This window comes from Prinia subflava, chromosome 3 (genome assembly GCF_021018805.1).
Source record: "Prinia subflava isolate CZ2003 ecotype Zambia chromosome 3, Cam_Psub_1.2, whole genome shotgun sequence".
NCBI lineage: Eukaryota > Metazoa > Chordata > Aves > Passeriformes > Cisticolidae > Prinia > Prinia subflava.
In genome coordinates, this window is record NC_086249.1 from 26,675,394 (window position 1) to 26,697,097 (window position 21,704).

The following is a 21,704-nucleotide window of genomic DNA, read 5'->3' on the forward strand; positions in this document are numbered from 1 at the left end:
GTCTGGCTTTGGAATATTGTAATCTTGTGGCCAGGACACAGGGTTGAGAAATCAGAGAACTTTGTATCTACAGCAATGACCTCAGATAAGTCAGAAAGACTCTGCACTTCAGACTCTGTAAGGATTAAAAGAAGTATTGTGCATAAAGTTTTTCAAACAATCCAGGAAAAATGGTGCTAGGGCCAAGAATTATTCTAATTTCTCTGTATAGTAAAAGGAATAAAAAGAAATAAAGGAGCATGAAACCTTAAACCACAGAATTATCCTGAAAAGGACAAAATTGAAATAGACCTTGTAAGCTTCTTGGGCAAGTACTTATTTCTTACATCTGACCACAAAAATCCCACTGAGAATTATTAGCCTCTCATTTCTGAGAAAATAAAATTCACAACAGGAAACTGTTAAAAAAATAAGCTTCATATTTTGCATTACGATGTAATCACACAACAAACACAAATGTCCATAACAGCGGTGTCTATTTTTAACTTGTTTTTAAAAGTCGAAGTCACTATGTCTTGTTCACCAACAGAACTGAAATGGTTTCCTGTTTCTGTCTACATATACTAAACCTCTCCCAGCTGCAATAGAAAATCTTAAACAATAAGCAGCTAGGAACAGACAAGTAGCCAAAATGCATACAACAGTGATAATCACAGCAACAAGACAATCCTGTAAAATTCCAAGAATACACGCTGGCTAACTGTGACTCACCGTCAATATGCAGGATTATTTAACAGGCACTACAATTTAAGTCTATGCAAATAAGCACAGAAAAAACACCTCTTTTCTTTTGCTCCTGTAGCATGAAAAAGCTAGAATATATGTAGGCTTCAGAGTGCTCCAGTGAAACTTTGAGAAAAACAAAAATGGTGAGGATGCTTATCTTAAGGCAGCTGCAAAATGACTAAACTGCAGTTTATTGATTTTTCAGAGGCACACATTTTGATATTAGCTATGCTCTAACATCTGAGAGAATTTCCATGCATACATTATTCTGCTTCATTCTCCTTGTTTTCTGCATTGACACTCCAGTCTTTGGTGAAAGAACAACAGGAAAATATATTTGCTGTATTTCCAATACAGGAAAGATCAGTGTCCTGGGAAGGCAAAAGCTGAACACAGACACAGAAGAATTTCTGTATATTTCTGTAAAAACTTGTTCTGAAGCCATAAAATGATTCAAAGCAATTTGGCCATGGTCAAGTCAATTCTGCAGTAACAACAAGCCATTTCTGTTCTCATGGTACCATTAACACAGGGCACCTTGAGCTGATTTAACATTCTGATGCCAGAAAAGGGGCAGATACTCCCTGGATCACGTTTTGTCACATATGAAGCTTGTCTGACTCCTCCACATACCAAATCAAGACCATAATCCAGCAATAAACTGAAGTTGATAGTAAATACTCTTCTGCGTCATAGTGATGAAACCTAAAGAATTCATAACCAGTCCAGTAAGTATGACAATTGGAAGAGAACTGAGCTGTGAAGCCCAGAGCAGTAGCAACAGCAAAAGCTCTTCACTAAATATTAAAAGCTTTTAACTCATCACGGCACCTTCCCTTAGCTGCATATCCCTGCATCTTGCAGCACTGGGGTTCCTGTTACAACTGGTTACAATTGCAAATTTCCTCCCCTCTCTCCATGTGTAGCACAGATCCTTATGGGCCTTTACAGAGCTCACAGTACCTTCCTCTTCCTTCTTTCATGGTGTACTAGCCCAAAATGTACTATTTGAAAAAACCAAACTCCCTACTGCAAATAGATGGATATTTACTTCTATGACTTCTGTAGAAGTTAGTGTTCCAGCATTTCATTAGGAAGCCCCAGAAGATGGGAGCACAATTATTTTGGACATGGTAACAAGTATCGCCATTCAAAACAGAAAGGAGTCAACAAAAGAGTGCACCTGGACAGGTACTTACTATGGCAAAATTCATTACCCTTTCCTTTAGGCTGTAAATCCTGATTCCCTTGGAGACCTTTAAGAGCTGGGAGAGGAGGAAATAGGATACAAAAGGAACCTAGAAGAGGAAAGGAGGACAAAATTAGTGAGCCATTGCAGTAGAAAAGCAGCCCTGCCCTGATGCTTTTTTTGACAGTCACCAGAGTCACAGCAGAGGATTTTTACCACAACAAATACTCCACAGATCTCCAAGCTCACAAGATAGGGTCAAGGCACAAAACCAACAAAGCAGGTAATAAACTTGACTACCAAGATTCAAACTGAGGAGGTAAGAGAAATAAGGGCAGACTTTTTTAGTATGATCTGCTTTGATAGGACAAAATAAATTATTTTAATTTAAATAAATTTAAATAAATGAGGGTAGATTCAGACTAGACATAAGGAAGAACTTTTTTACAGTGAAGATGGTAAAAAGCTGGAACAGGCTACTCAGAAAGGTTGTGGATGTCCCATGCCTGGATAGATCAGGGTCAGGTTGGAAAGTGCTCTGAGCAGCCTGGTCTAGTTGAAGATGTCACTGCCCATGGCAAGGAGTTTGGATGAGGTGGGCTCTTCCAGTCCAAACTATTCAGTGAACCTTTAGGTTTAGATTTTAGCACTGCTTAGTGCTTGAAGTAGGCACAGAAGCCTACTTCATTTAGAAGCATTCTGACTTCTTTATACAGAGACCTGTAGGGAGAAAAAAATTAAGCAAGCTCACATTATCTTTCCAGTACATAACCATGTGTGGCACCTTGCAGAATGGGATGTTTCAGAAGCACTGTAGTGACTTGTGAAAAGCAAAAGCAGCATGGTTTCCAGACACCCTCAAAGTTTTATCTATGCACTTTCTAATGCTAATACAATGAGAAGAGTATATATATTACGGGAAAGGAAAACATGAGTTATGAACCTACTTATTGTTTGCATGCCCTATATGAATAAAAAAGTGTGAAATTGATATTTCGAGTTGTTTGAAAATATGACGCTTGAGTAAAGTGTAAGAAAAAGGTTTCTAGATGAAAAGTCTTCTAGGTTTCATTTCATGCTCTTCTATTGACATTTTACAATAATATATGCAATTTATTTCACTCATAAAGTATATAACAATAACTTTTATCCAAACCACTTAAAATTTAATTAGTGATTGTTTCTATAGCCCAATAGAGACTTGGAAGTCATTATTTCTTTTCTTTTTTTTAAGGAAATGATTTAATCCTATAGGACCCCTGGGAAAGAGGAAAATGTTTTTATTTTACTATCTTTTCCTCAAATTTTGAACAGAGAAACAAACAGAGAAACACAGACTTTAACATTTACAAAGCAGCCCACATATTAATTTACAAGACCCCAAAAGGTCAATTCAGACCAACTCCTGCTCAAAACAGAGCTAGAATCCAAGTTAGATCAGATTGCACAGGGCTTTGTCCAGGTGTTTGGAGAAGCTCCAAGATTTTTTATGCCAAATCTCTGGGCAGCCTGTTCTAGTGCTCTCATGCTAAAGGCCCTGCAATTGTGAAACTTCTTCTAGTTGTTTAAAGAAGGCTTGAGCCATTTTCTGCTTGATAGTGCAATCAATAGCAGGTGACCCCCATGATGTCTCCTTGCTGGCCTTCTCTCAAACCCTGACAAAATTTCACAGCAGAACTCCATGCATTTAAGCATCTTCCTTTCATCCACTTTCTCACAGTCAAAATTGAACAAAGACTGGCAGCTACAAGCACACATTTGTTTGACAAGTTATAAAGGCTGGCCTTGGACACCACAGAAGTGTTACCTCCACACTAAAGTGACTGTTTCTCCAGTGGGTTAAAAGTGGCATAGCCACTTCCACCTTTGTTTTCTGCCCTAAAAAAAAAAGAATTTGGAACCTCCTAACTCAGTCATCTGTCAAAACAGTTTTGTGACTCAGAGTAATGAAAGCTACTGCAAAAACCATCATGGAGACAACTTGTCCCCACCCTTTGCTAAGTCTCAAATCTGAGTAAACTCAGAAGCATACATTTATTAGGTATATGAAGAACCCTCCCCACAAATATTTCCAAGTGTCATGTGCAGTAAATTACTGTAAACAACATTTTCACATGCTGAAGGGCTAGCAAAGAATATAGTTATCCTGTGGGTAAATAAAAAGAAAGTAACACAGAAGCTGAATTTATTGTATCTGTGTTTGAACAACCCTTTAACATACAAATAGGCTCTGTAACAACTTCAAGTAAAGATCCTACCATTGGTTGCAACTGGACCTAAAGAAAACTGTGTCATGATAAATAAGTGGATATTCCTAAGCAAAACATTGCCTAAAATCTGTGTCTCAAAACCCGGAGCGTTTGTTTCTTCAAGCAGACATACTGAAAAAGAAAAGTTTTCATACATTCCTTGAATCTCAGAGATAAGAATTCAATATTTCTAGTACTTTGATTAGTAGAAGATTTTTTGCAGAAACAGGAGAAGCATTAACCTTTCCTACATTTTTGTGAAATGGCTTTGCCTACAAAGTGACCTATATGATTCTGTACAGAACAAGCATAACATTTAATGCATTTATCATAACTGCCATTTACTCATGAATAAATTTTTCTATGACCTTTGGCTGCTGCTATTGTATATTTAAGGTCCATAATGTGCTGCCCAAGCTGCAGGCACACTGAAAATCTAAATATAAAACATCTCAAAGCAGTAATTCAGAACTTCGTGGTGGTGTGGGCAGGTGTGTTAATTTTAGAGTACTAAACAATGCCAAACTTTCAACAGTATTCTCATCTCAATTTCCTCACTGCTCCTTTCCATCTTATTTCATTTGAAGAAGTGTGGCCATAAACCACTGGGATTGATTAAATCCCTCTGGAATATTAATCAAGACATAAGATATGTTTTTGTTCAGTGCTTAATCCCATGGTGCTTCATTAATCTAATTTCCAAGTGCTTCAAAAACCAATTAACTGATCCAGAGGCTCTCCCAAAAATGCCTTATGCCCAAAGGTCTCCTGGCCAAATTAATCTTTCTAAGAATACCAGAAGACATGTTCATTCTTCAGCCTACTTAACATTGCCTTGGTTTCGTCATCCACCTGCAAATAGTGGAGAAGGCACAAATACAGGCACATTGTGCAGGTTCAGGATGGGGAAGGAAAGTAAACTGCAGGGCAGAAGTAAACCCTTCCACCATGTGAATCTGATGGCAACTTCTCAGGCATCTGAGTCTGACTTGACAATGTGACAGAGTACCCTGCTCAGGGTATCATAAGAAGGGTTAGACTGCATACAATAGCATAAAGTAGGAGACAGGACCAATACCACAAATGTAGACCTTTTTTTTCTTTTTCTTTTTCTTTTTTTTTTTTTTCCTTTTTTTTCTTTTTTTTCTTTTTTTCTTTTTCCTATCTGGTTGGTCATTCGTAGGGTTTATTTGTCTCAGAAAATTTAAAAGCACGGTACTGTTGTGTTATTGGTGTATTGCTTTTCGAAGCCAACACTTCTGCTTTCCACAGTAGCCCTCTAGTGAGCTTTTATCAAGATTTCCTGGTGTGATAGGTTCTGCAGATGAGGTAAGACAAAGTCCAATGTCTGGAATTCATCCTAGGTTCAGGTTTTGTCTGCATCAGCAAGCAGCATGGCTCAATAGGAGTAGAGTGCACAGTTCTTGTGCTGCTGCTGAGTACAGACTGCTTGTACTGTATGTGGACACTGGTACAACACAACTTCAGATTTTTGTGTTAAACATCAGCTGTTTGGTGCCTGAGCAAGGATTCTGAGGATTAAAATCCATGCAGAGCCAGTGAGGTCCCCTCTGCAGGCAAAGTTCCACTCTGTTCATGGCCTTAAAGGTAAACTCTCACTCCAAATATGATGACTGAAGTGAATGGAGAGGTGTTTCCAAAATCATACAGTGATAATTTTAAGAGGTGGAAAAGAAGACACCAGCGAAGTCAAAAGTGGGCAAAGTTTCAGCCTTGTCCTCGAACTGGCAGCTGGGTGCACCCACTCTCTTGGGGGCTATGCCTCCATAAAATGGGAGGAAACACAGGGCATGGAGATACATTGTAGTAACCCACCTTCATGGGGGCACATCTCTCTCCAAAGAGTCTTTATAGCTCATCAGAGTGTGCTAGGTATTGGAGTAAAATGTTAAAATGTATCTTTTAAAACATTAATATAACACGGCTGTTACATTTCTTCTCCCTCAGATTTTCCCAGCTGGTTGTGTCAGCTCTGGTTGTGTGTCCAGTGGAGGATGGCACAGCATGGCACAGTCTGAGAAATCCATGGCTATCCAAGTGTGGAAGTCATCACTCTGCCCTTTGTAGTAAATCAAAAGAACTGTGTGCCCAGGTAGGCAAAAAGGCCCATGTCATCCCAGCCTGTATCAGTAATAGCGTGGCCAGCAGGAGTGGGAGGTGATCATCTCCCTGTACTCAGTACTCATAAGATCGAACCTTGGATCCTGTGTCCAGTTCTAGGCCACCCAATTCAGGAAGGGCTTTCCAGTATCCAGAAAAGCGCAATGAAGGTTGGTGAAGGTTCTGGAGTGCATGTCCTGTAAGGAGCAGCTGAGGGAGCTGGGGGTTTAACCTGGACAAAAGGAGGCTCAGATGTGACCTTATCACTCTCTACAGCTGCCTGAATGAGGCTGCAGCCAGGTGGGGAGAGGGCTTTTCTCCCAGGCTACCAAGAGCAGACCAAGAGGCCATAACCCCCAGCTGTGCCAGGGGAGGTTCAGTCTGCACATTAAGCAAAGTTTTTTAACAGAAAGGTTGATGAGACATTGGAATGGGCCCGAAGAGGTGATGCAGTCACCATGCTTGGAGGTGTTAAGGACTGGATGTGACACTTGGTGCCACGGTCTTGTAGATGTGCTGGTGTTCGGTCACAGGTTGAGCTCGACAGCCCTAGAGCTCTTTTCCAACCGGTTTGATTCTGTGGCTGTGTGAAACACGGGGCGGCAGGATACCGCAGGGGTCTGGCAGAGGAGAGATGGGCATCCTGGAGCGGCGGGCAGAGCTCGGCCCGGGCTGACGCCGCGGCCGTCCAGAGGCGGCGCCAGGCGGGGCGGGGCGGGGCGGGGCCGGGGCGGGCAGAGTGGGGCACTCCCGGCCGGCCTCAGGCTAGAGTCGCGGGGCGCTGAGGGTGGCCGGGCTGTAGCTATGTGGAGCTCATTCGGCGCCCGCTCGGAGTCGGCCAGGGCAGCCAGGGGCCGTTTCTGGGCTGTCGTCCTGGGAGCAGCGGCGGGGTTCTTCCTCCTCGGGTTCCTCATCGGTACAGTGCAGACTAACTCTCCTTGGCATCGGGGGCTCCTCCGGCTCAGAGCCGGGCCGAGGAAGGGCCGGGGTGGGGGGAGAAGAGGGAGGGTTTCCAGCGCCCGGGAGTTTGTGGCAAGGGTGCCCGAGGTGAGTCCGTGCTCAGCCGGGCCGTACCGCCCTCCGTGCCTCCCTCCCTTCACACCGGGCGGTGCAGTCATTGACCCGCTCTGGGATACCCAGCTCCTCCGCAGGAAAAGGGTTTTCGTGTCTTTGCCTTGGTTTTCTATTTACCTTTTTTTTTTTTTTTTTTTTTTTTTTTTTTTTTTTTTTTTTTTTTTAAGTAAGTGGGAGTAAAATAGTGCTGTGGGCAGGAGAAAGGAGAGCTGGGTTTGTGAGGAGACAAAAGACATAGCCCTCGACCCTGCTGCCTTGAAACAGCACCAGCCGCAGCCAGAGAGGCAGGAAAGGAAACATGGGGCTGAAGGGGCACGGATAGGAGGGGAGAAATAGTCTTTCAATGTCTCACCTGCTCCTTGTCCCAAGCAGGCAGGACTGAGGGTTGCTGCGGCAAGAGATTCCCCCTCCTTACCTTCCTTTTGGTTTCACGTATGAATCATGATCAGCTTACAGAAGGAAGGAAAACAAAAGAGCCGCTTGTATTTAGCAATGCCACTTGGTATGTACTTGGAATTGGTGCCACTGGGAAGCCCCGACTGAATTCCTCTCTCATGTGGAGCGTTTCACTGTGCCAGTAACCAGTGCCTCACTGGTGCCAGCTCGTTGCCCTCTTGAACCCACTGGTTCTCTCGTTCACACTACCCATGGAGCTGCTGCTGCACATGCAGTGAACTTGTCCAGTCTGACTTAAAAACAGATGTCAGGAACACTTCTCTTTCTAGCCAGCTGTTCTCTCATCACTTACTCTGGTATTGCTTGCTCAGAAAGGGAAGGATTCCAGAAAGGAGCCAGACAGAGCGGAGAGTGAGAAAGGAATTACAAGACATCTGTTCCTGACAAAGTGTCCCTGTGTTTCTGGGCATGTTTTGTAAAGCTGCTGCCTTATTATTGAGGTATGAGGTATTATATTATATGAGGTATTATTGAGGTATGATATGACTGACAGCATGATGTTCTGGTGCTCAAGAAAGATAGATAAGTCTCCTTAGCATCTACAGGAAAATAACTGATGAATAAATATAAGAAAGTATTTTATATCTCTCAACATCTACCTAGACAAAAAAAGTTCTCTTATCATTTGTGGGACTAACACTGCCATTACTTTGCAGCCTGCATTAGGTTGTATCTGCTTATATGTGCTGAAATAAAAACAGTTCCAAAACATAAAACAGTGAAAATCTTGTGGTGAGACTAAAGAGAAGTGATGTGTGTCATAGGAATATTGCACTGATGTTTTTACTTTTGTATTTTCATGTGTTGTACAGGCTGGTTTGCAAAACCTACAGATAAGAAGACATCTCTGAGTACTCATGAGGACATGAGGACAGCATTTATGGCTGAAATGAAAGCAGAAAACATCAAGCAGTTTCTTTAGTAAGCAGTGTGTAGACTAATCAGTTCAGACAAGAAAAAAAAAATCAAGTGGGAGCCAGCCCAATGATCACAGAGTCATAAAATTTGTTGGAAAGGACTTTAAAGATCCTCTGGTGCTAACCTATCTGCCGTGGGCAGGGACACTTTCTACTAGACCAGGTTGCTCAGAGCTCTGTCCAACCTGGCCTTGAACACTTCCAGGAATGGCGCATCCACAGCCTCTCTGGTAAACCTGTGCCAGTGCCTCACCATCCTCACAGTAAAGAATTTCTTCCTAATAGCCAATCTAAACCTGACCTCTTTCAGTTCAAAGCCATTATCCCTTCTTGTATCACTACATGCCCTTGAAAAAGGTCTCTCTCGAGCCTTCTTGTAACCCTCCTTCAGGTACTGGCAAGTGCTATAAGGTCTTGGGGCCTTCTCCAGGGTGAACGGCTCCAACTCTCCCAGCCTCTCTTCTTAGGAGAGATGCTCCAGCCCTGTGATCCTTTCCATGGCCTCCTCTGGGACTTGTTCCATCAAGCCCTTGTCCTTCTTGTGTTGGGTCTCAGAGCTGATCACAGCAGTGCAGCTGGGGTCTTATGAAGCAGAGTAGAGGGACAGAATCACCCCTCTGGCTTGTTGGTCATGCTTCAAACAATTCAAAATAATTTCAATGAACATGAGCATACAGATATTTTGAAATCTATTAAGATTTAATCAATGTAATAAATATTTCTATTTTATTAACTTAGAAGCTTTAACTGCAATTACTTGTACTTGATTTGTTTGTTTAGGGGTCTTGTAAATAGATTATTTTTCTCTTAAGATTTGTTTAAATCTTATATTTATTCCGGTCATTAAGTCATCAAAGTCTTCTTACATTTATTTCTATTAATAGGCCACAAGTCATAGTTTATTGATAGGAGTTTACTTTCAGTGTAAAGAGAGAGCATCAGCTATTGTAGGAATGATCAATAAATTTGAATTTACCTCATACTCCCAGTCTGATTATACAGCATGGAGTTGTGCAAAACTAAATCACTAAAAGACCATTTTCAGTTAATAGGATTGTGGCAATCCCGCTGCTTTTATTTTAAGTGTATTTGCCATGAACTATTGCAGATAAATTAGCTGGGAAGTATGATCTCTCTACTACATAACAGTCATGTACTGCACTATAACATACACATTCAAAACCAAAGATTTAGGAGTTTTTAGAGCCTTAACCTGTGTTTTGGCTCCTGCAAAGTCAACTGTGGTTAAACAGCTCTGTGAAAGTACCTTTCTGCCCTCTAAACTCCCTGTCTCTATGTAAGCAGAAAGCCTTGTACCTTGTTTACTGTCATAGGCTAGTCCTGAAGTGAAATACAGCAGATATTTAGTTACTGCTCAGAACTACCAGTACAGGTAGTCAGATTAGAAGAGACAATGAAGAAAAACAACAAGCTTCAGGTAAATGGGAGTGTAGTACAGGAAAATGTTACTGCATAAATCAACTTCTAATGAAAATGTGGTACTTAAACACTTGTAACTCTTAAAGAAAACAACCATTTTCACTCACAATAACATGTAAGTGTGCTCTTGGTTCAGGGTATGTCATCCAGAAGATAATGCTGTCACTATAAGAGTGACTTATAGTACAGCATTAGATTTTGGCATGATCAGAGGAACATGGTTTTATCCAGCTGCATTTGGCTGCTAAGGGTTTTGTCTAGTTTGGAGAAAAGGAGGCTGAGGGGCAACCTTATTGCTCCCTACAGCTTTCCTAAGGAGGTGATGTGGCAGGAGAGGTGCTCGTTTTTCCTTCCTGGTATCCAGTGATAGGATGTGTAGGAATAGTTCAAAGCTGCACCAGAGAAAGTTCAGAATGGACTTGAGGAAGCATTTCTTTACCAAGAGGATGTTCAGACTTGAAACAGGCATTCTAGAGAGGTGATCAATGGCCCAAGCTTGTCAGTGTTCAAAAGACATTTGGACAATGCCCTTAACAACATGGTTTAACTTTGTCAGACCTGAATTGACCAGGCAGTGGGACTAGATGATTGTTGTAGATTCCTTGTAAGCAAACCTGTTCTGTTCTGTTCTGTTCTGTTCTGTTCTGTTCTGTTCTGTTCTGTTCTGTTCTGTTCTGTTCTGTTCTGTTCTGTTCTATTCTATTCTATTCTATTCTATTCTATTCTATTCTATTCTATTCTATTCTATTCTATTCTATTCTATTCTATTCTATTCTATTCTATTCTATTCTATTCTATTCTATTCTATTCTATTCTATTCTATTCTATTCTATTCTATTCTATTCATGTATAGTTCTTTCAGAATGGCTTTCTTTGATGGCTTTGGTCTTATTTGAGCTCCAGAATTTAATTTTTTTTCTAATCTCACACCGCTTCATAATCAAAGGTACAATTTCCTTCATGAACACCAGCTGGTGCCACACATGCTTCCTCGGCATGTTAATGGCATGGTCATATGATAGAATGAGGACACCACAATCACAGCCTCATTCAATTGAGGGGTTTTTCAGCTGGCTTCACAACTGGGCTTTCACAATGGTCTGGAGAATTCTTTTTTTTTTTTTTTTAGACAATGGACTGTTTATTATTTATGCTCTCTTTCACTGTTTGTTAGTCATGTTGGCATGACTTTTAAGTCACAAACTGTTGAGTTTTTCTGTTCCTTGTTTATATGGTACTCAAAAATCACTCTCTTTAATTGCCAACAAGACACACTAGGAGTGAACTTTTAGATAAACCAGTATTTGGGCCAAAATTAATTAAGATTGTGGGATTCAAGGAGAATATCTAGTTAAATACAAGTAAGGATCAGAGTAATTATGCACATTCCTAAACTGAATACACAAAAATAATTGTATTCAATTCTTTTATCACTTTACAATGATAAGGTCTTACTGTGCACAGGAGTGCATAGGCCTTCTGTAGCTCAGAAGACAAGGAGTAAATAAAGGACAAGACCCTGTAGCTAGTGTCACCACACCATTCTTGCTAAACCATCCTGCAAGGAAGATTTAAATACCTGTGCTAGATCAGGACAGCCTGAAACCCTTCATCTCAGTTTATGTGTACAACATAAAAATATATAGATGCAGAGACGTCTTGGTCCTTATTTAGCCTGAGTATATTTGATCATCTCTATGAGGTTTATTTCCAGCTAGGCTAAGAGGAGTTCTGATTATGACCTTCAGTGCCTGACTGTTTATTTCTTCCTTTCCTCTAGCAATTTTACACAGCTTCCTCACCTAGCAGGAACAAAGGAAAATATGCATCTGGCACAGCAAGTCCAAGCTGAGTGGGAGAAATTTGGTTTGGATTCAGTTCAGTTGGTTCATTATGATGTCTTGCTCTCTTACCCTGATGACACTAAGCCCAACTACATCTCAATAATTGATGAGCATGGCAATGAGGTACAAAACCCACCAATTTTTCCAACCAGGGAACAAAATCACTTTCATACACCTGGGAAGGCTGTGAGGGAAAACTGTCCTGTGTTCACTTAATGGTGTGGGGCCTGGTACAATGCTCATGGAAACCAGGAATTCCAGTTTGCTTTTATATTTTGCATCTTCGTTTCATAATATATGTGTAAATAATAATATTTACTCTGATTCATACAGCATCCTGGCATATGGATTAAAAGCCAATTATGTAAGAGAATTATGTTGTGTAATTCAATTGTTTGAAAATTACTCTGTTGTTTAGAAAGGGGAAAGAAAGCCTGGTCAGCACCATTCTTTGCACTGATTCATTATACAATATTGATGATTCTGCTAAATTCAGTTTCTGGAAGAATAGAATTTATGTCTTAAGGCTATCATAGGGGGAATGAGTTCATTGCATACTGGCTGAAGTGCACGTAGAAGCTTCGTAGTTGCACTTCAGAGTGCAAACATTTTTACGACTCATCTAACCTGTTCTTATCTGCTGTACCCCGACCACTTCAGGGAACCCTGTGTTCATTTATGCAGGATTCTCTGTGAAGAGTGCAGATGGGATTTGTAAGTTGACACATTGAGCATGCTTACTGAAAAGGATACCCAGTGCTTGCTAAAACTTTGGCCACTTCTTAGGTAGAATTCTAAAGTGTCCTTTAGATTGCAAATGCTTGTGAAATGTTCTTGTGAATAGAAATTATTTATTTTTCATAGTGCCTTGTTTACCTTATTCCTTTGCTCCTTTCCCATTAGGTTTTCAACACATCATTGTCTGAGCCTCCTCCTCCAGGATATGAGGCTGTTAGAGATGTGGTGCCTCCCTACAGTGCCTTTTCAGCCCAAGGAATGCCTGAGGTAAGATAGTAGAATGTTACATAGTAAAAGAAATAGAAGGTAGGAGGAGAAGTAGGAAAAAAAGAGACAGAAATAGAAATAATAGAAATGGAAAAGATGGAATACCATAGTTAACTGTAGCATTGCACAGAATATCAGAGAGCAATACAGAATAATTTAAAATTCCTTAGGCTTTTGTTCAAAACCCTATTTATCACCAGTAGGAAATGTGACCTACCTTTGATGTTCTTGGGATTATTGTGATGCAGAAATGTTCAAACTGAGAAGTCATATATATGTCTAATTTTTTTCTCTGATTTGAGTCAGAGCTGGGTTTTATTTTTTATTTTTCTTAAAAACTATGGTAATAAATCTTTAATATCAGCTGCTGTAAACTTCCCCAGACATTTCTGTAACTGTGTGCTACTGTTTCCCATCTTGGTGAACAAATTGACTGTTACATTTACCCGGCCAAATGAGCAACCTTACTTTTCAAAATGCTGCTTGCCCAAGGCTCCCACTGACAGGTATAGCTGCATAGTGTTAAGTATGCTTGAAAAGCTTTTGTTGCCCTTTCTAGCTGGCAATAAAGGTGTTGATGTGATCTGAATTTAACACTAATCCTTCATGTCTTGTTACACAGATTATATCAGCTTTCTTTGATAAAGCTGGGCTGTGTAACAGCAGTTTTCAGTTCTGTGATCATTAGGGGTTTCAATTAATATTTTGTTAGATTAGAATTTCTTGGTGTTGTTCTCAATATCTTTCCTGTCTATATGTAGAATAATTTAGGTTGAAAGAAACCTGGTCCAGGTTCTGCTTTAAAGTTCCATCTGGGAACATGCTAATGCTTCTTCTCACACAGCTTGGTATTATATCAGAGTCATGTATGTTGTGATGTTTGTTAATAAGCTGTTCAAGTCCAGAAAACAAAAGGAATACTGTATCTATTTGCCTCAGACACTCAAAGAAAGCTGGAGAACCAGGCAAATAATCTGTACCCTGGGACATAAGAGCTTTGAGTGTTCCAAGAATTGCAGTGGGAAATTTGGAACATAGTGTAAGATAAAATTAATGAGTTTTGACCTTTTATTATAACTATCACCAAAGAAAGACAGAATAACATCACTGCTTTGTTTGGTTTGTGGAGAGCTACTGTAAGTGATAAGATTTGGGAACTGATGAAAACCAGTTTAAAAGCTTCAGCTTCCTTCTTTAGGAAATTGTTTTATTTTCATTAAATATAAAATCTTTGTTTCCAATGAAAACAATACGTAAAGACAAGCTTGTCTTTTCAAAATCTGATGCTTATTTTCACCTTATTACATAAGAGTTTGACAAGACCTCCAGGTACTTGTCTAGTGCTCTTAGCAGTAGCATTCTGCAGTGTGCTGTTGGCTGCATTGTACTGCACACAGCACAGGAGGGAGCATGTATAAAGCTCCTCAGTGGGAATGTTCAGTGGGGCCAAGGCTCTTCTGGGTTCTTGCAGGCCAGGAATTTTATGTTGAAAACCATTATTATCTTACCAAATCACATACTCCTTTCAACATGCTCTCTGACATTATTGTGTCAAGTGCTGCCTCTTTCTCTCAGGGTGAGTTGGTGTATGTGAATTATGGCCGCACCGAGGACTTCTTTACGTTAGAACGTGAAATGGGAATTGACTGTACAGGAAAGATTGTTATTGCCAGATATGGGAAGATCTTCAGAGGAAATAAGGTAATCCCGGTGTATAAAAATGTTGCTGCCCTTCTCAGTGATACTCCCACTTCAACTGTTCTGCTTTTCAGTGTTTTCAAGATGCTGAAACACTTCCCTAAGGTGCTCTGGAGATTTTAGAGTAATTGATTTTTCATAGATCTGTGTTCAAAAATGATTCTTTAGTATTTCTAGGATAAAAGTAACTCAGTTGGAAAATGTTCCATATTTTAATATTCATTTGCATTCTATAATTTTTCCAAAATATCACTACTAGAGTGTCATACTCTAATTCTGAACCAGATTGTTCTACCCTGTTGGTTCAGCTGTTCTTTACCATGTCTGTATTGTGTTTCTTTATAATGGTTTCTGTGCACCAGACAGAGACTATAACTGTATGGAAGTTATTTTAAATTCTGTATGTGGTTATTCAACTTCCCTGTCATATAAATTTTGTTTTATACTACAGTTTTTGCAGATTTCCATGATCTAACAGCTCATGGAAGGGAGCATAATCCTGTACATACTTCAGGCATACACTGAAGTTATTTTCACAACAGAGATTTAAGAAGACAGTCTATTTTAAGAGTGTTTGGCTCTTGTACAACAGCTATTTTGACCCTAATTTGAGTGGACTATAATTTGTATTTGTCAATTACCTAAGGGTATCAAGCCCTGAATTCACTGGATGCCAATTCTTATTATATGCTGTTGATTAATCTTGTGTAAAGCTTTTAAATAGATAACCCACTGGTTTACATGCATATCTTTTTCACCAGTGAAAAGTGGTATATACCTCATATTCTGTGCCAGATAATATTTTCACTAAATTGTTTACCACTCATAAAGATACGGTCTGAATGGAAAAGACTTAAAAATTGAAGAAGGTATTACTGTCTATGAATCTTTCCTTAAAATGAAACACAAATATCTTAGAATTACTAATGTCTAGAGAGGCAGTTTTCCTGTGGTTTGGAAATTATATGCCCTCACTGATACAAAGGGATATCTTCATTCTTACAGCAGTATTTCTAATGGCTGCTTATATACTGAAGAATTTGGTAGCCTGTATAAAATCTGGAGAACTGAACTGAAAGTTTTTCAACTTCCTTATGGTGTGCAAAAACAGGATAGAGGATGAAGGCAACTACTGTATTTCCTTTAAAATAAAAAGAAAAGGAAAAAAAAGCTGTGATATTTCTGAGTTAAAATGCCCAAATTTAAAACTGTTGAGGATTAGTTTTCACTCTGTCACTATCCATCACTATCCATCACTGTCATATCTAGTAGCAAACCAGACTGGGATGTCAGAATGATATATATAATATATACAATAATAAAGTCACACAAGAACACTTTTAAAACTGCATGCAGGTCAGTCCTTCTACCATAATGAGCCTAAAATGTGGCTCTCTGGAGTTAGTCTTGTTCACAGCCAAAGGCACTTTCAAGCTTCCTGCATAGAGCAGACCCTGAGATCTGGGTCTGGTCAGATCATTCAGAGATCTTTTAGGTAAATAAGGTAAATACCAGACTACCTGAAAGATACTGTTGCATTATATGTGATACAGTTTTTCTGTTCGTGTAGATTCCAACAGTCAGGTGATTGTATTGATCTGGATGACAGAATGCAAACTCAGGTTATGTAGCAATACTGTGGAGGATGTTCTCCATGTCACTGGTGTTATCTCCTAACTGAAAATCAAAGCAACAGCAAACTTTTTACTTTCATATGAAACCTGGTATCTGCATTTATATATTTTTTAGGAAATTATGAGACAGTTATAGACCCTTGACTTATCCCAAGCACCGTAAAAGACCCTGAGGAAAAATCACTGTAATTTATACTTTCTTTTGCTCCTTGAACTCTGGGATCAAGCTATAAAGAACTGGATAGGGACAGGAGATGTGCTTTGCAGGTGAAGAATGCTGAATTGGCAGGTGCCAAGGGAATTATTCTGTACTCTGACCCTGCTGACTACTGCGCACCTGGAGTAGATCCTTATCCAAATGGCTGGAACCTTCCAGGTGGAGGAGTCCAGCGTGGGAATGTATTAAACCTGAATGGGGCAGGGGATCCTCTGACTCCAGGTTATCCTGCAAAAGGTGAGTGACTCTAGAGAAGACATTCTCTGGGGGTCTGGTGTCAGGAAAGAGCAGAGGATGTTTTCTCCCTTATAACAACACACTTTCCTTCATAGTCTTTGTTTCTAAAAGAGGCAGCTTCAGGTTTCACTGCAGTAGGGCACTTCTGTAAACAGCACAGATAGAAATGATAGAAAGTGAGAGGATATTAGGGGAGCCCTGGAGTGCTGATCTGCATTCATCACCTTTACCTTAGGCTTCCTCAGCTGCTCAAGTTGTGCCTAAGCTGTTTCATTTAGCAACGAATCCAGATCATTTTGACTGAAATTCACTAAGAACTATTTATGCCAGCACTTGGGCCAGCATATCTGAGAGAGGCAATCACCTCAAGAAAAGTAGTCCTTAAGTGATGGGCAGTGTTCCCTCCAGGCAACAGAACTTGTGCTGGAAGGGGATACATGTTCAAAGCAGCAGCATGGCAGAGCAGACAGAAAATTTTTTGGTTCCTCACGCTAGAGTCAGTGATCACACAGATGAATCCCTGTCTCCCTCAATCACAAAGGGTTCCTGTGAACATTGTATTAAGGAAACTATTCAGCATGTACTTTTGTCCATGTCATGAAGATTAAGATGATTAAGATTTGTAAAAAAAAAAAAATTGCTTGTATTTGAGCTTTGTCAGAACAAAACCTAGATCTTGTTTTCTACACAAAAACAGCAACCCCAAAAGATTCAGTAGTCCAATGTATAAGATTTTATCTGCATCTCTTCATCAACTGGCAAATTTTTCTAGTTCCCAGCTGAATGTCCCAAGCATCACACTATGGGGTCCTTCTTTGCTCTTGTTCTTTATGTGTAGCTTAGCCTGAACTTCTTTCCCATGAAGACAAATATTTCTATGTAAAAGTATTTAAACACAAAAAAATGAACAAATAATCTTAAAATTTCCAGCCATCTTTAAATGCATGACTGCTGACACTATGGAAAACCTTGATCAGTGTCTCTCTGAAAACATGTTGATAAAGCACAAAGAATGAAATTACTGGGAAGATGTCAACTCAGCTTCCAGAAAAGCCAAATTATTATTCCTGACTCCAGTGTTAAGATTGTGCTATGAATGTTCCTTCTGAGACTTGTGAATATGAAAATGTCTGTGTTTTGCTTTCAGACTACATGTACCGATTAGACAAAACCAGTGGTGTAGGTCTCCCAAAAATTCCAATTCATCCTATTGGCTATCATGATGCAGAGTCATTACTGCGGTAAGTGCATGGGAGACATGAGGTATTTTTAGGAGATTGTTTTTTGGAACTTATGAGAGTATTTGAAAAGAGAGTAAAAAGAATTTTGTGTTCTGCTTCTCCTGTAGCTGTTGAAATAATGTTTGTTTCTCATTAGGTCCTCTGTAGGAGGTAAGTGTGGTGTCTATTGTTACATATGAGATGTGTGCAGAGTTATGTGGAAAAGGTCATTTGTAATATGGGCTAATATGTCTCCAAATTTTCTTTAAAACTCTATAATTATCACTGTTATCAGGATAACAGCTCATAATGATAAAGACAGAGGTTAAAAAACCTCTTTTATCCACTGCCATTACTATGTATAAATATGATGTAGCCAGACATTTCTGTTCAATAAGTAATAAATAATTCTAGAACTGGGTTTTAATAATTATAAATGAAACCTAAATCCTTTAAAAATACTGGGTCCTTTTTTTCATTTTTGTTTTGAGAAGTCATAGCATCTTGTTATTCCTTCTATCATATTTTTATATAAACAATTTACTCAGGGCCTGAAGGCATGTTGAAGCGCTCTGTGGAATAAAGCTTGACTGAATTATGTATTTACAGTAAAAGACATGCTTTCATTTGCAATAAATATATTTTGCTCCCTAAGAACCAGATCATCCAGCATACTTCCTTTGTATCGCAGAAGTTCATGTCAAAAATAAAAGTCCTTCAAGGGAGTAAGTCTGGGTGATCGCAGTCTACCGAATTACTGCAAGTCCAGTTGTGTTAACAGGAAAAACATGGCACTTTGGACCATGGAACAGGAAAGGGCGACTGGGATTGATCATGTTTCTCTACTTTAGCCATCTTTGCCACACTACAGCTGTCTGTGCTACAAGACTAAACCGTGTACAGGGACAGGCACTAGAACTATTGCCTGTGCCGTTGGAATGGCCCAGGTTGCTCTCTGCTAATTCGAATGCAAATGCAGTTCAGGGCAGTAGAATGTTCCAGGGACCATTTACAAGAGGCAGTTTATATGCAAAGCCTTTTGGCCAACACTGTCTTCCAGGGTAGCTGTAGGCCGTTCCAAGCTGATCTCTATGCCCAGGATTATTGCTCTGTGTTAATTTACTAGTATTGCTGTAGCTAAAACTTCTGATTATTCTCCTGCCAAAACTTGTTATATAAATTGTGCCTGTGTTTGCATGGGACCTAGCAATGTGTGATTTCTGGTTTCTCATTGGTTTGATGCTGTTAGATGTCTGTAATTAATAATGTTGGGTTTTTTTCCATAACAGCAATATGGGAGGACAGGCACCACCTCATAGTAGCTGGAAAGGAAATTTGAATGTATCTTACAACGTCGGTCCTGGTTTTACAGAAAATAATTCTACAAGGTCAGTGTTGTTCCTTAAGAAGAGTATTCTTGGCTACAGGGAAAAAACAGGGCAATAGAGTTTGAGTAGCTGGGTTTAGTAGCTGGATTTATTTACACCTTTCCTTTGATTTTGGCTATTTCCTTGGCTGAAATACACTCAGTGCAAAGCATTAGTACATTATGTCTTGACTGGATAGATATAACCTACTTGCTTTAGTTTCCAGGTAGTCTTGAACCAGATTAATTTGAAAAGCATCTGGCCTTTGATAAATTATTTGTTGAGAGTGATTTTTTTTGAGCTTTTGTTTTCCTTTTTTAAATTCATGTGAGTCCAGCTTTTGGTCTTATCTATTGACTTATATAAAGCAGTATTAAAGTGCTTCATATAAGCAGTTTTTCCAGTCAGCTTCTCTAGACAAAATGCTTAAACTATGATGTCAATTATATTGCTTCAGATTGTTTTTAACGGAATTAGTAATTACAGTTTAGGACTAAAATCTATGTGTTTTAATGTTGTCATAGTACAATGTACTGACTTCATATAAACTGTTTAACTTCATATAATTGTTCATACTGAACTGTATATGAACCCTTGGGGCTGAGTTGCTACACCTTCAGCTGTGGTACAGATAAACAACTCTTGATGTAGAAAAAAATCTCTTGACACAGCTCATATTTTCTGCTGCCTGAGGTGCTGCAGTAGTATGGAGTGTGCTAGAATGTTCTTGTTTTGGCTAGGGTAGAGTTAATTTTCTTCACAGCAGCTGGTATGAGGCTGTTTTTCATTTGTCATGAACACAGAGTTGATAATATAGAAATGTTTTTGTTATTGCTGAGCAGGGCTCACACAGAGCCTTCTCTGCTTTTTGTGCTGCCACACTGGTGAGAGAGTGGGGGGTGCATAGGAGGCTGTGAGGAGGCACAGCCAAGACAGTTGATCCCAGCTGACCAAAGAGATATTCCAGACCGTCTGACAGCATGTTCAGTATATAAAGTGGAGAAAGAAGGAGGAAAGGGGAGACATTTGGGGTGACAGTGTTTGTGTTCCCAAGTCACCATTACATATGATGGGGCTGTGCCCCTTTGGAGATGGTTGAGCAGTTTTGCTCTGCTTGTTTGCTTGGCTTTTGCTTTATGTATAAAATTATCATTATCTCAACCTTTTAACTCTAATCTTAACTCTTTTTAACTCTAGAAAACCTAGAGTTTTCTACCTTTTACCCTCCAGATTCTCTCGCTGCTAGTGGGAGAGTGAGTGAGTGGCCGTGTGGGGTTTGGTTGCAGGCTGGAGTGAAACTATGACATGGAGTCAGTTCTGATTTGCACCAAACTGCAGAAAATTAGATCTATTTACCTTTTTAACATTAGATGCTTTCCATTTTCCTTTCACTGTTTCAAATTTAAAAACAAGCTGCTAGCAAAAGATCTTAAGAGTTCTGATCCCATTATCTGTATAAATCTTACTGACATCAGCAATATTACACAGTCAAGAGCTAAATGCTGTTCTCATTTGTGCAAGTATGAATCCAGAAAAAAACTACACTGTAATATTTTCAGATTTACTTTTAAATAAAGGTTTAATAGGAGATAAATTTGGACAAAATGCTTTCCTTGTCATTTATACTGTACACTTTTGAAAGATGTCAAGAAGTTTGGTTATCTTATCTGGTGGATTTTCTCTTTGTATTTTCTTCCCAAAAAAATAGAAAGGTGAAAATGCACATTCATAACAACAATGAAGTAAGAAGGATTTACAATGTGATTGGTACCATCAGAGGGACAGTGGAACCAGGTAAAATCCTATGCCTTCAGCATAATCTGAGGGAGCAGTGACCTCTACATGCACTTCATGGTTACAAGGGGGACATGAGGAATTGAAGTATTGTATTGCATGATCTTTGAAATGGTATTTGCACTGGCTTTCATATGCTTCAGGGTATGTCAACACTTTCACTGTAAATGCTGATTTTCAAGGAGGAGTCATAACTAAGAAGGAAATATTTGTCTTCAGGCAAGTAACTTTGCAATTGAAAGAATATTTTTTAAGTGGATATTCTCCCCTAAGAAACATGGGAATGGATTTTGCATTCCATTGGGAGACACTATATCCACCATTATTGACTTTTTGTCTTTCTTACAGTCTCATTGTAACCAGTGTGATTGTATACTCCAAAAAAACAATATACAGACATCCCTAGAATGATATAATTTGTCTTTTAACTGCAGCACTTTCCTTTTGCCTAAAACACAACTGTTAACCATATTATAGTAGCACAGCGACCTAGTCTGAATTTTATCTCAATAATCA

The 21,704-nt window shown here is 39.5% G+C and overlaps 1 protein-coding gene across 2 annotated transcripts in view; it reads left to right on the forward strand.

Annotated features, from left to right (window-relative positions):
- The first annotated feature begins 4,583 nt into the window (after positions 1 to 4,583).
- The window catches only part of LOC134549064 (putative N-acetylated-alpha-linked acidic dipeptidase), a 28,677-nt gene continuing 11,556 nt past the window's right edge, over positions 4,584 to 21,704 (forward strand). Inside the window, exons 1-9 of one of the 2 annotated variants that reach the window (XR_010079989.1) lie at positions 4,584 to 7,201; positions 8,628 to 8,736; positions 11,953 to 12,139; positions 12,920 to 13,021; positions 14,597 to 14,722; positions 16,621 to 16,807; positions 17,955 to 18,048; positions 19,317 to 19,415; positions 21,103 to 21,188. Coding sequence is in view for 1 of the 2 variants with exons in the window: in XM_063394463.1 (XP_063250533.1) it covers positions 7,090 to 7,201; positions 8,628 to 8,736; positions 11,953 to 12,139; positions 12,920 to 13,021; positions 14,597 to 14,722; positions 16,621 to 16,807; positions 17,955 to 18,048; positions 19,317 to 19,415; positions 21,103 to 21,188 (1,102 nt within the window). In the remaining variant the exon portion in view is untranslated. The remainder of the gene's footprint in view (positions 7,202 to 8,627; positions 8,737 to 11,952; positions 12,140 to 12,919; positions 13,022 to 14,596; positions 14,723 to 16,620; positions 16,808 to 17,954; positions 18,049 to 19,316; positions 19,416 to 21,102; positions 21,189 to 21,704) is intronic. The other variant, XM_063394463.1, reaches the window with a different exon arrangement.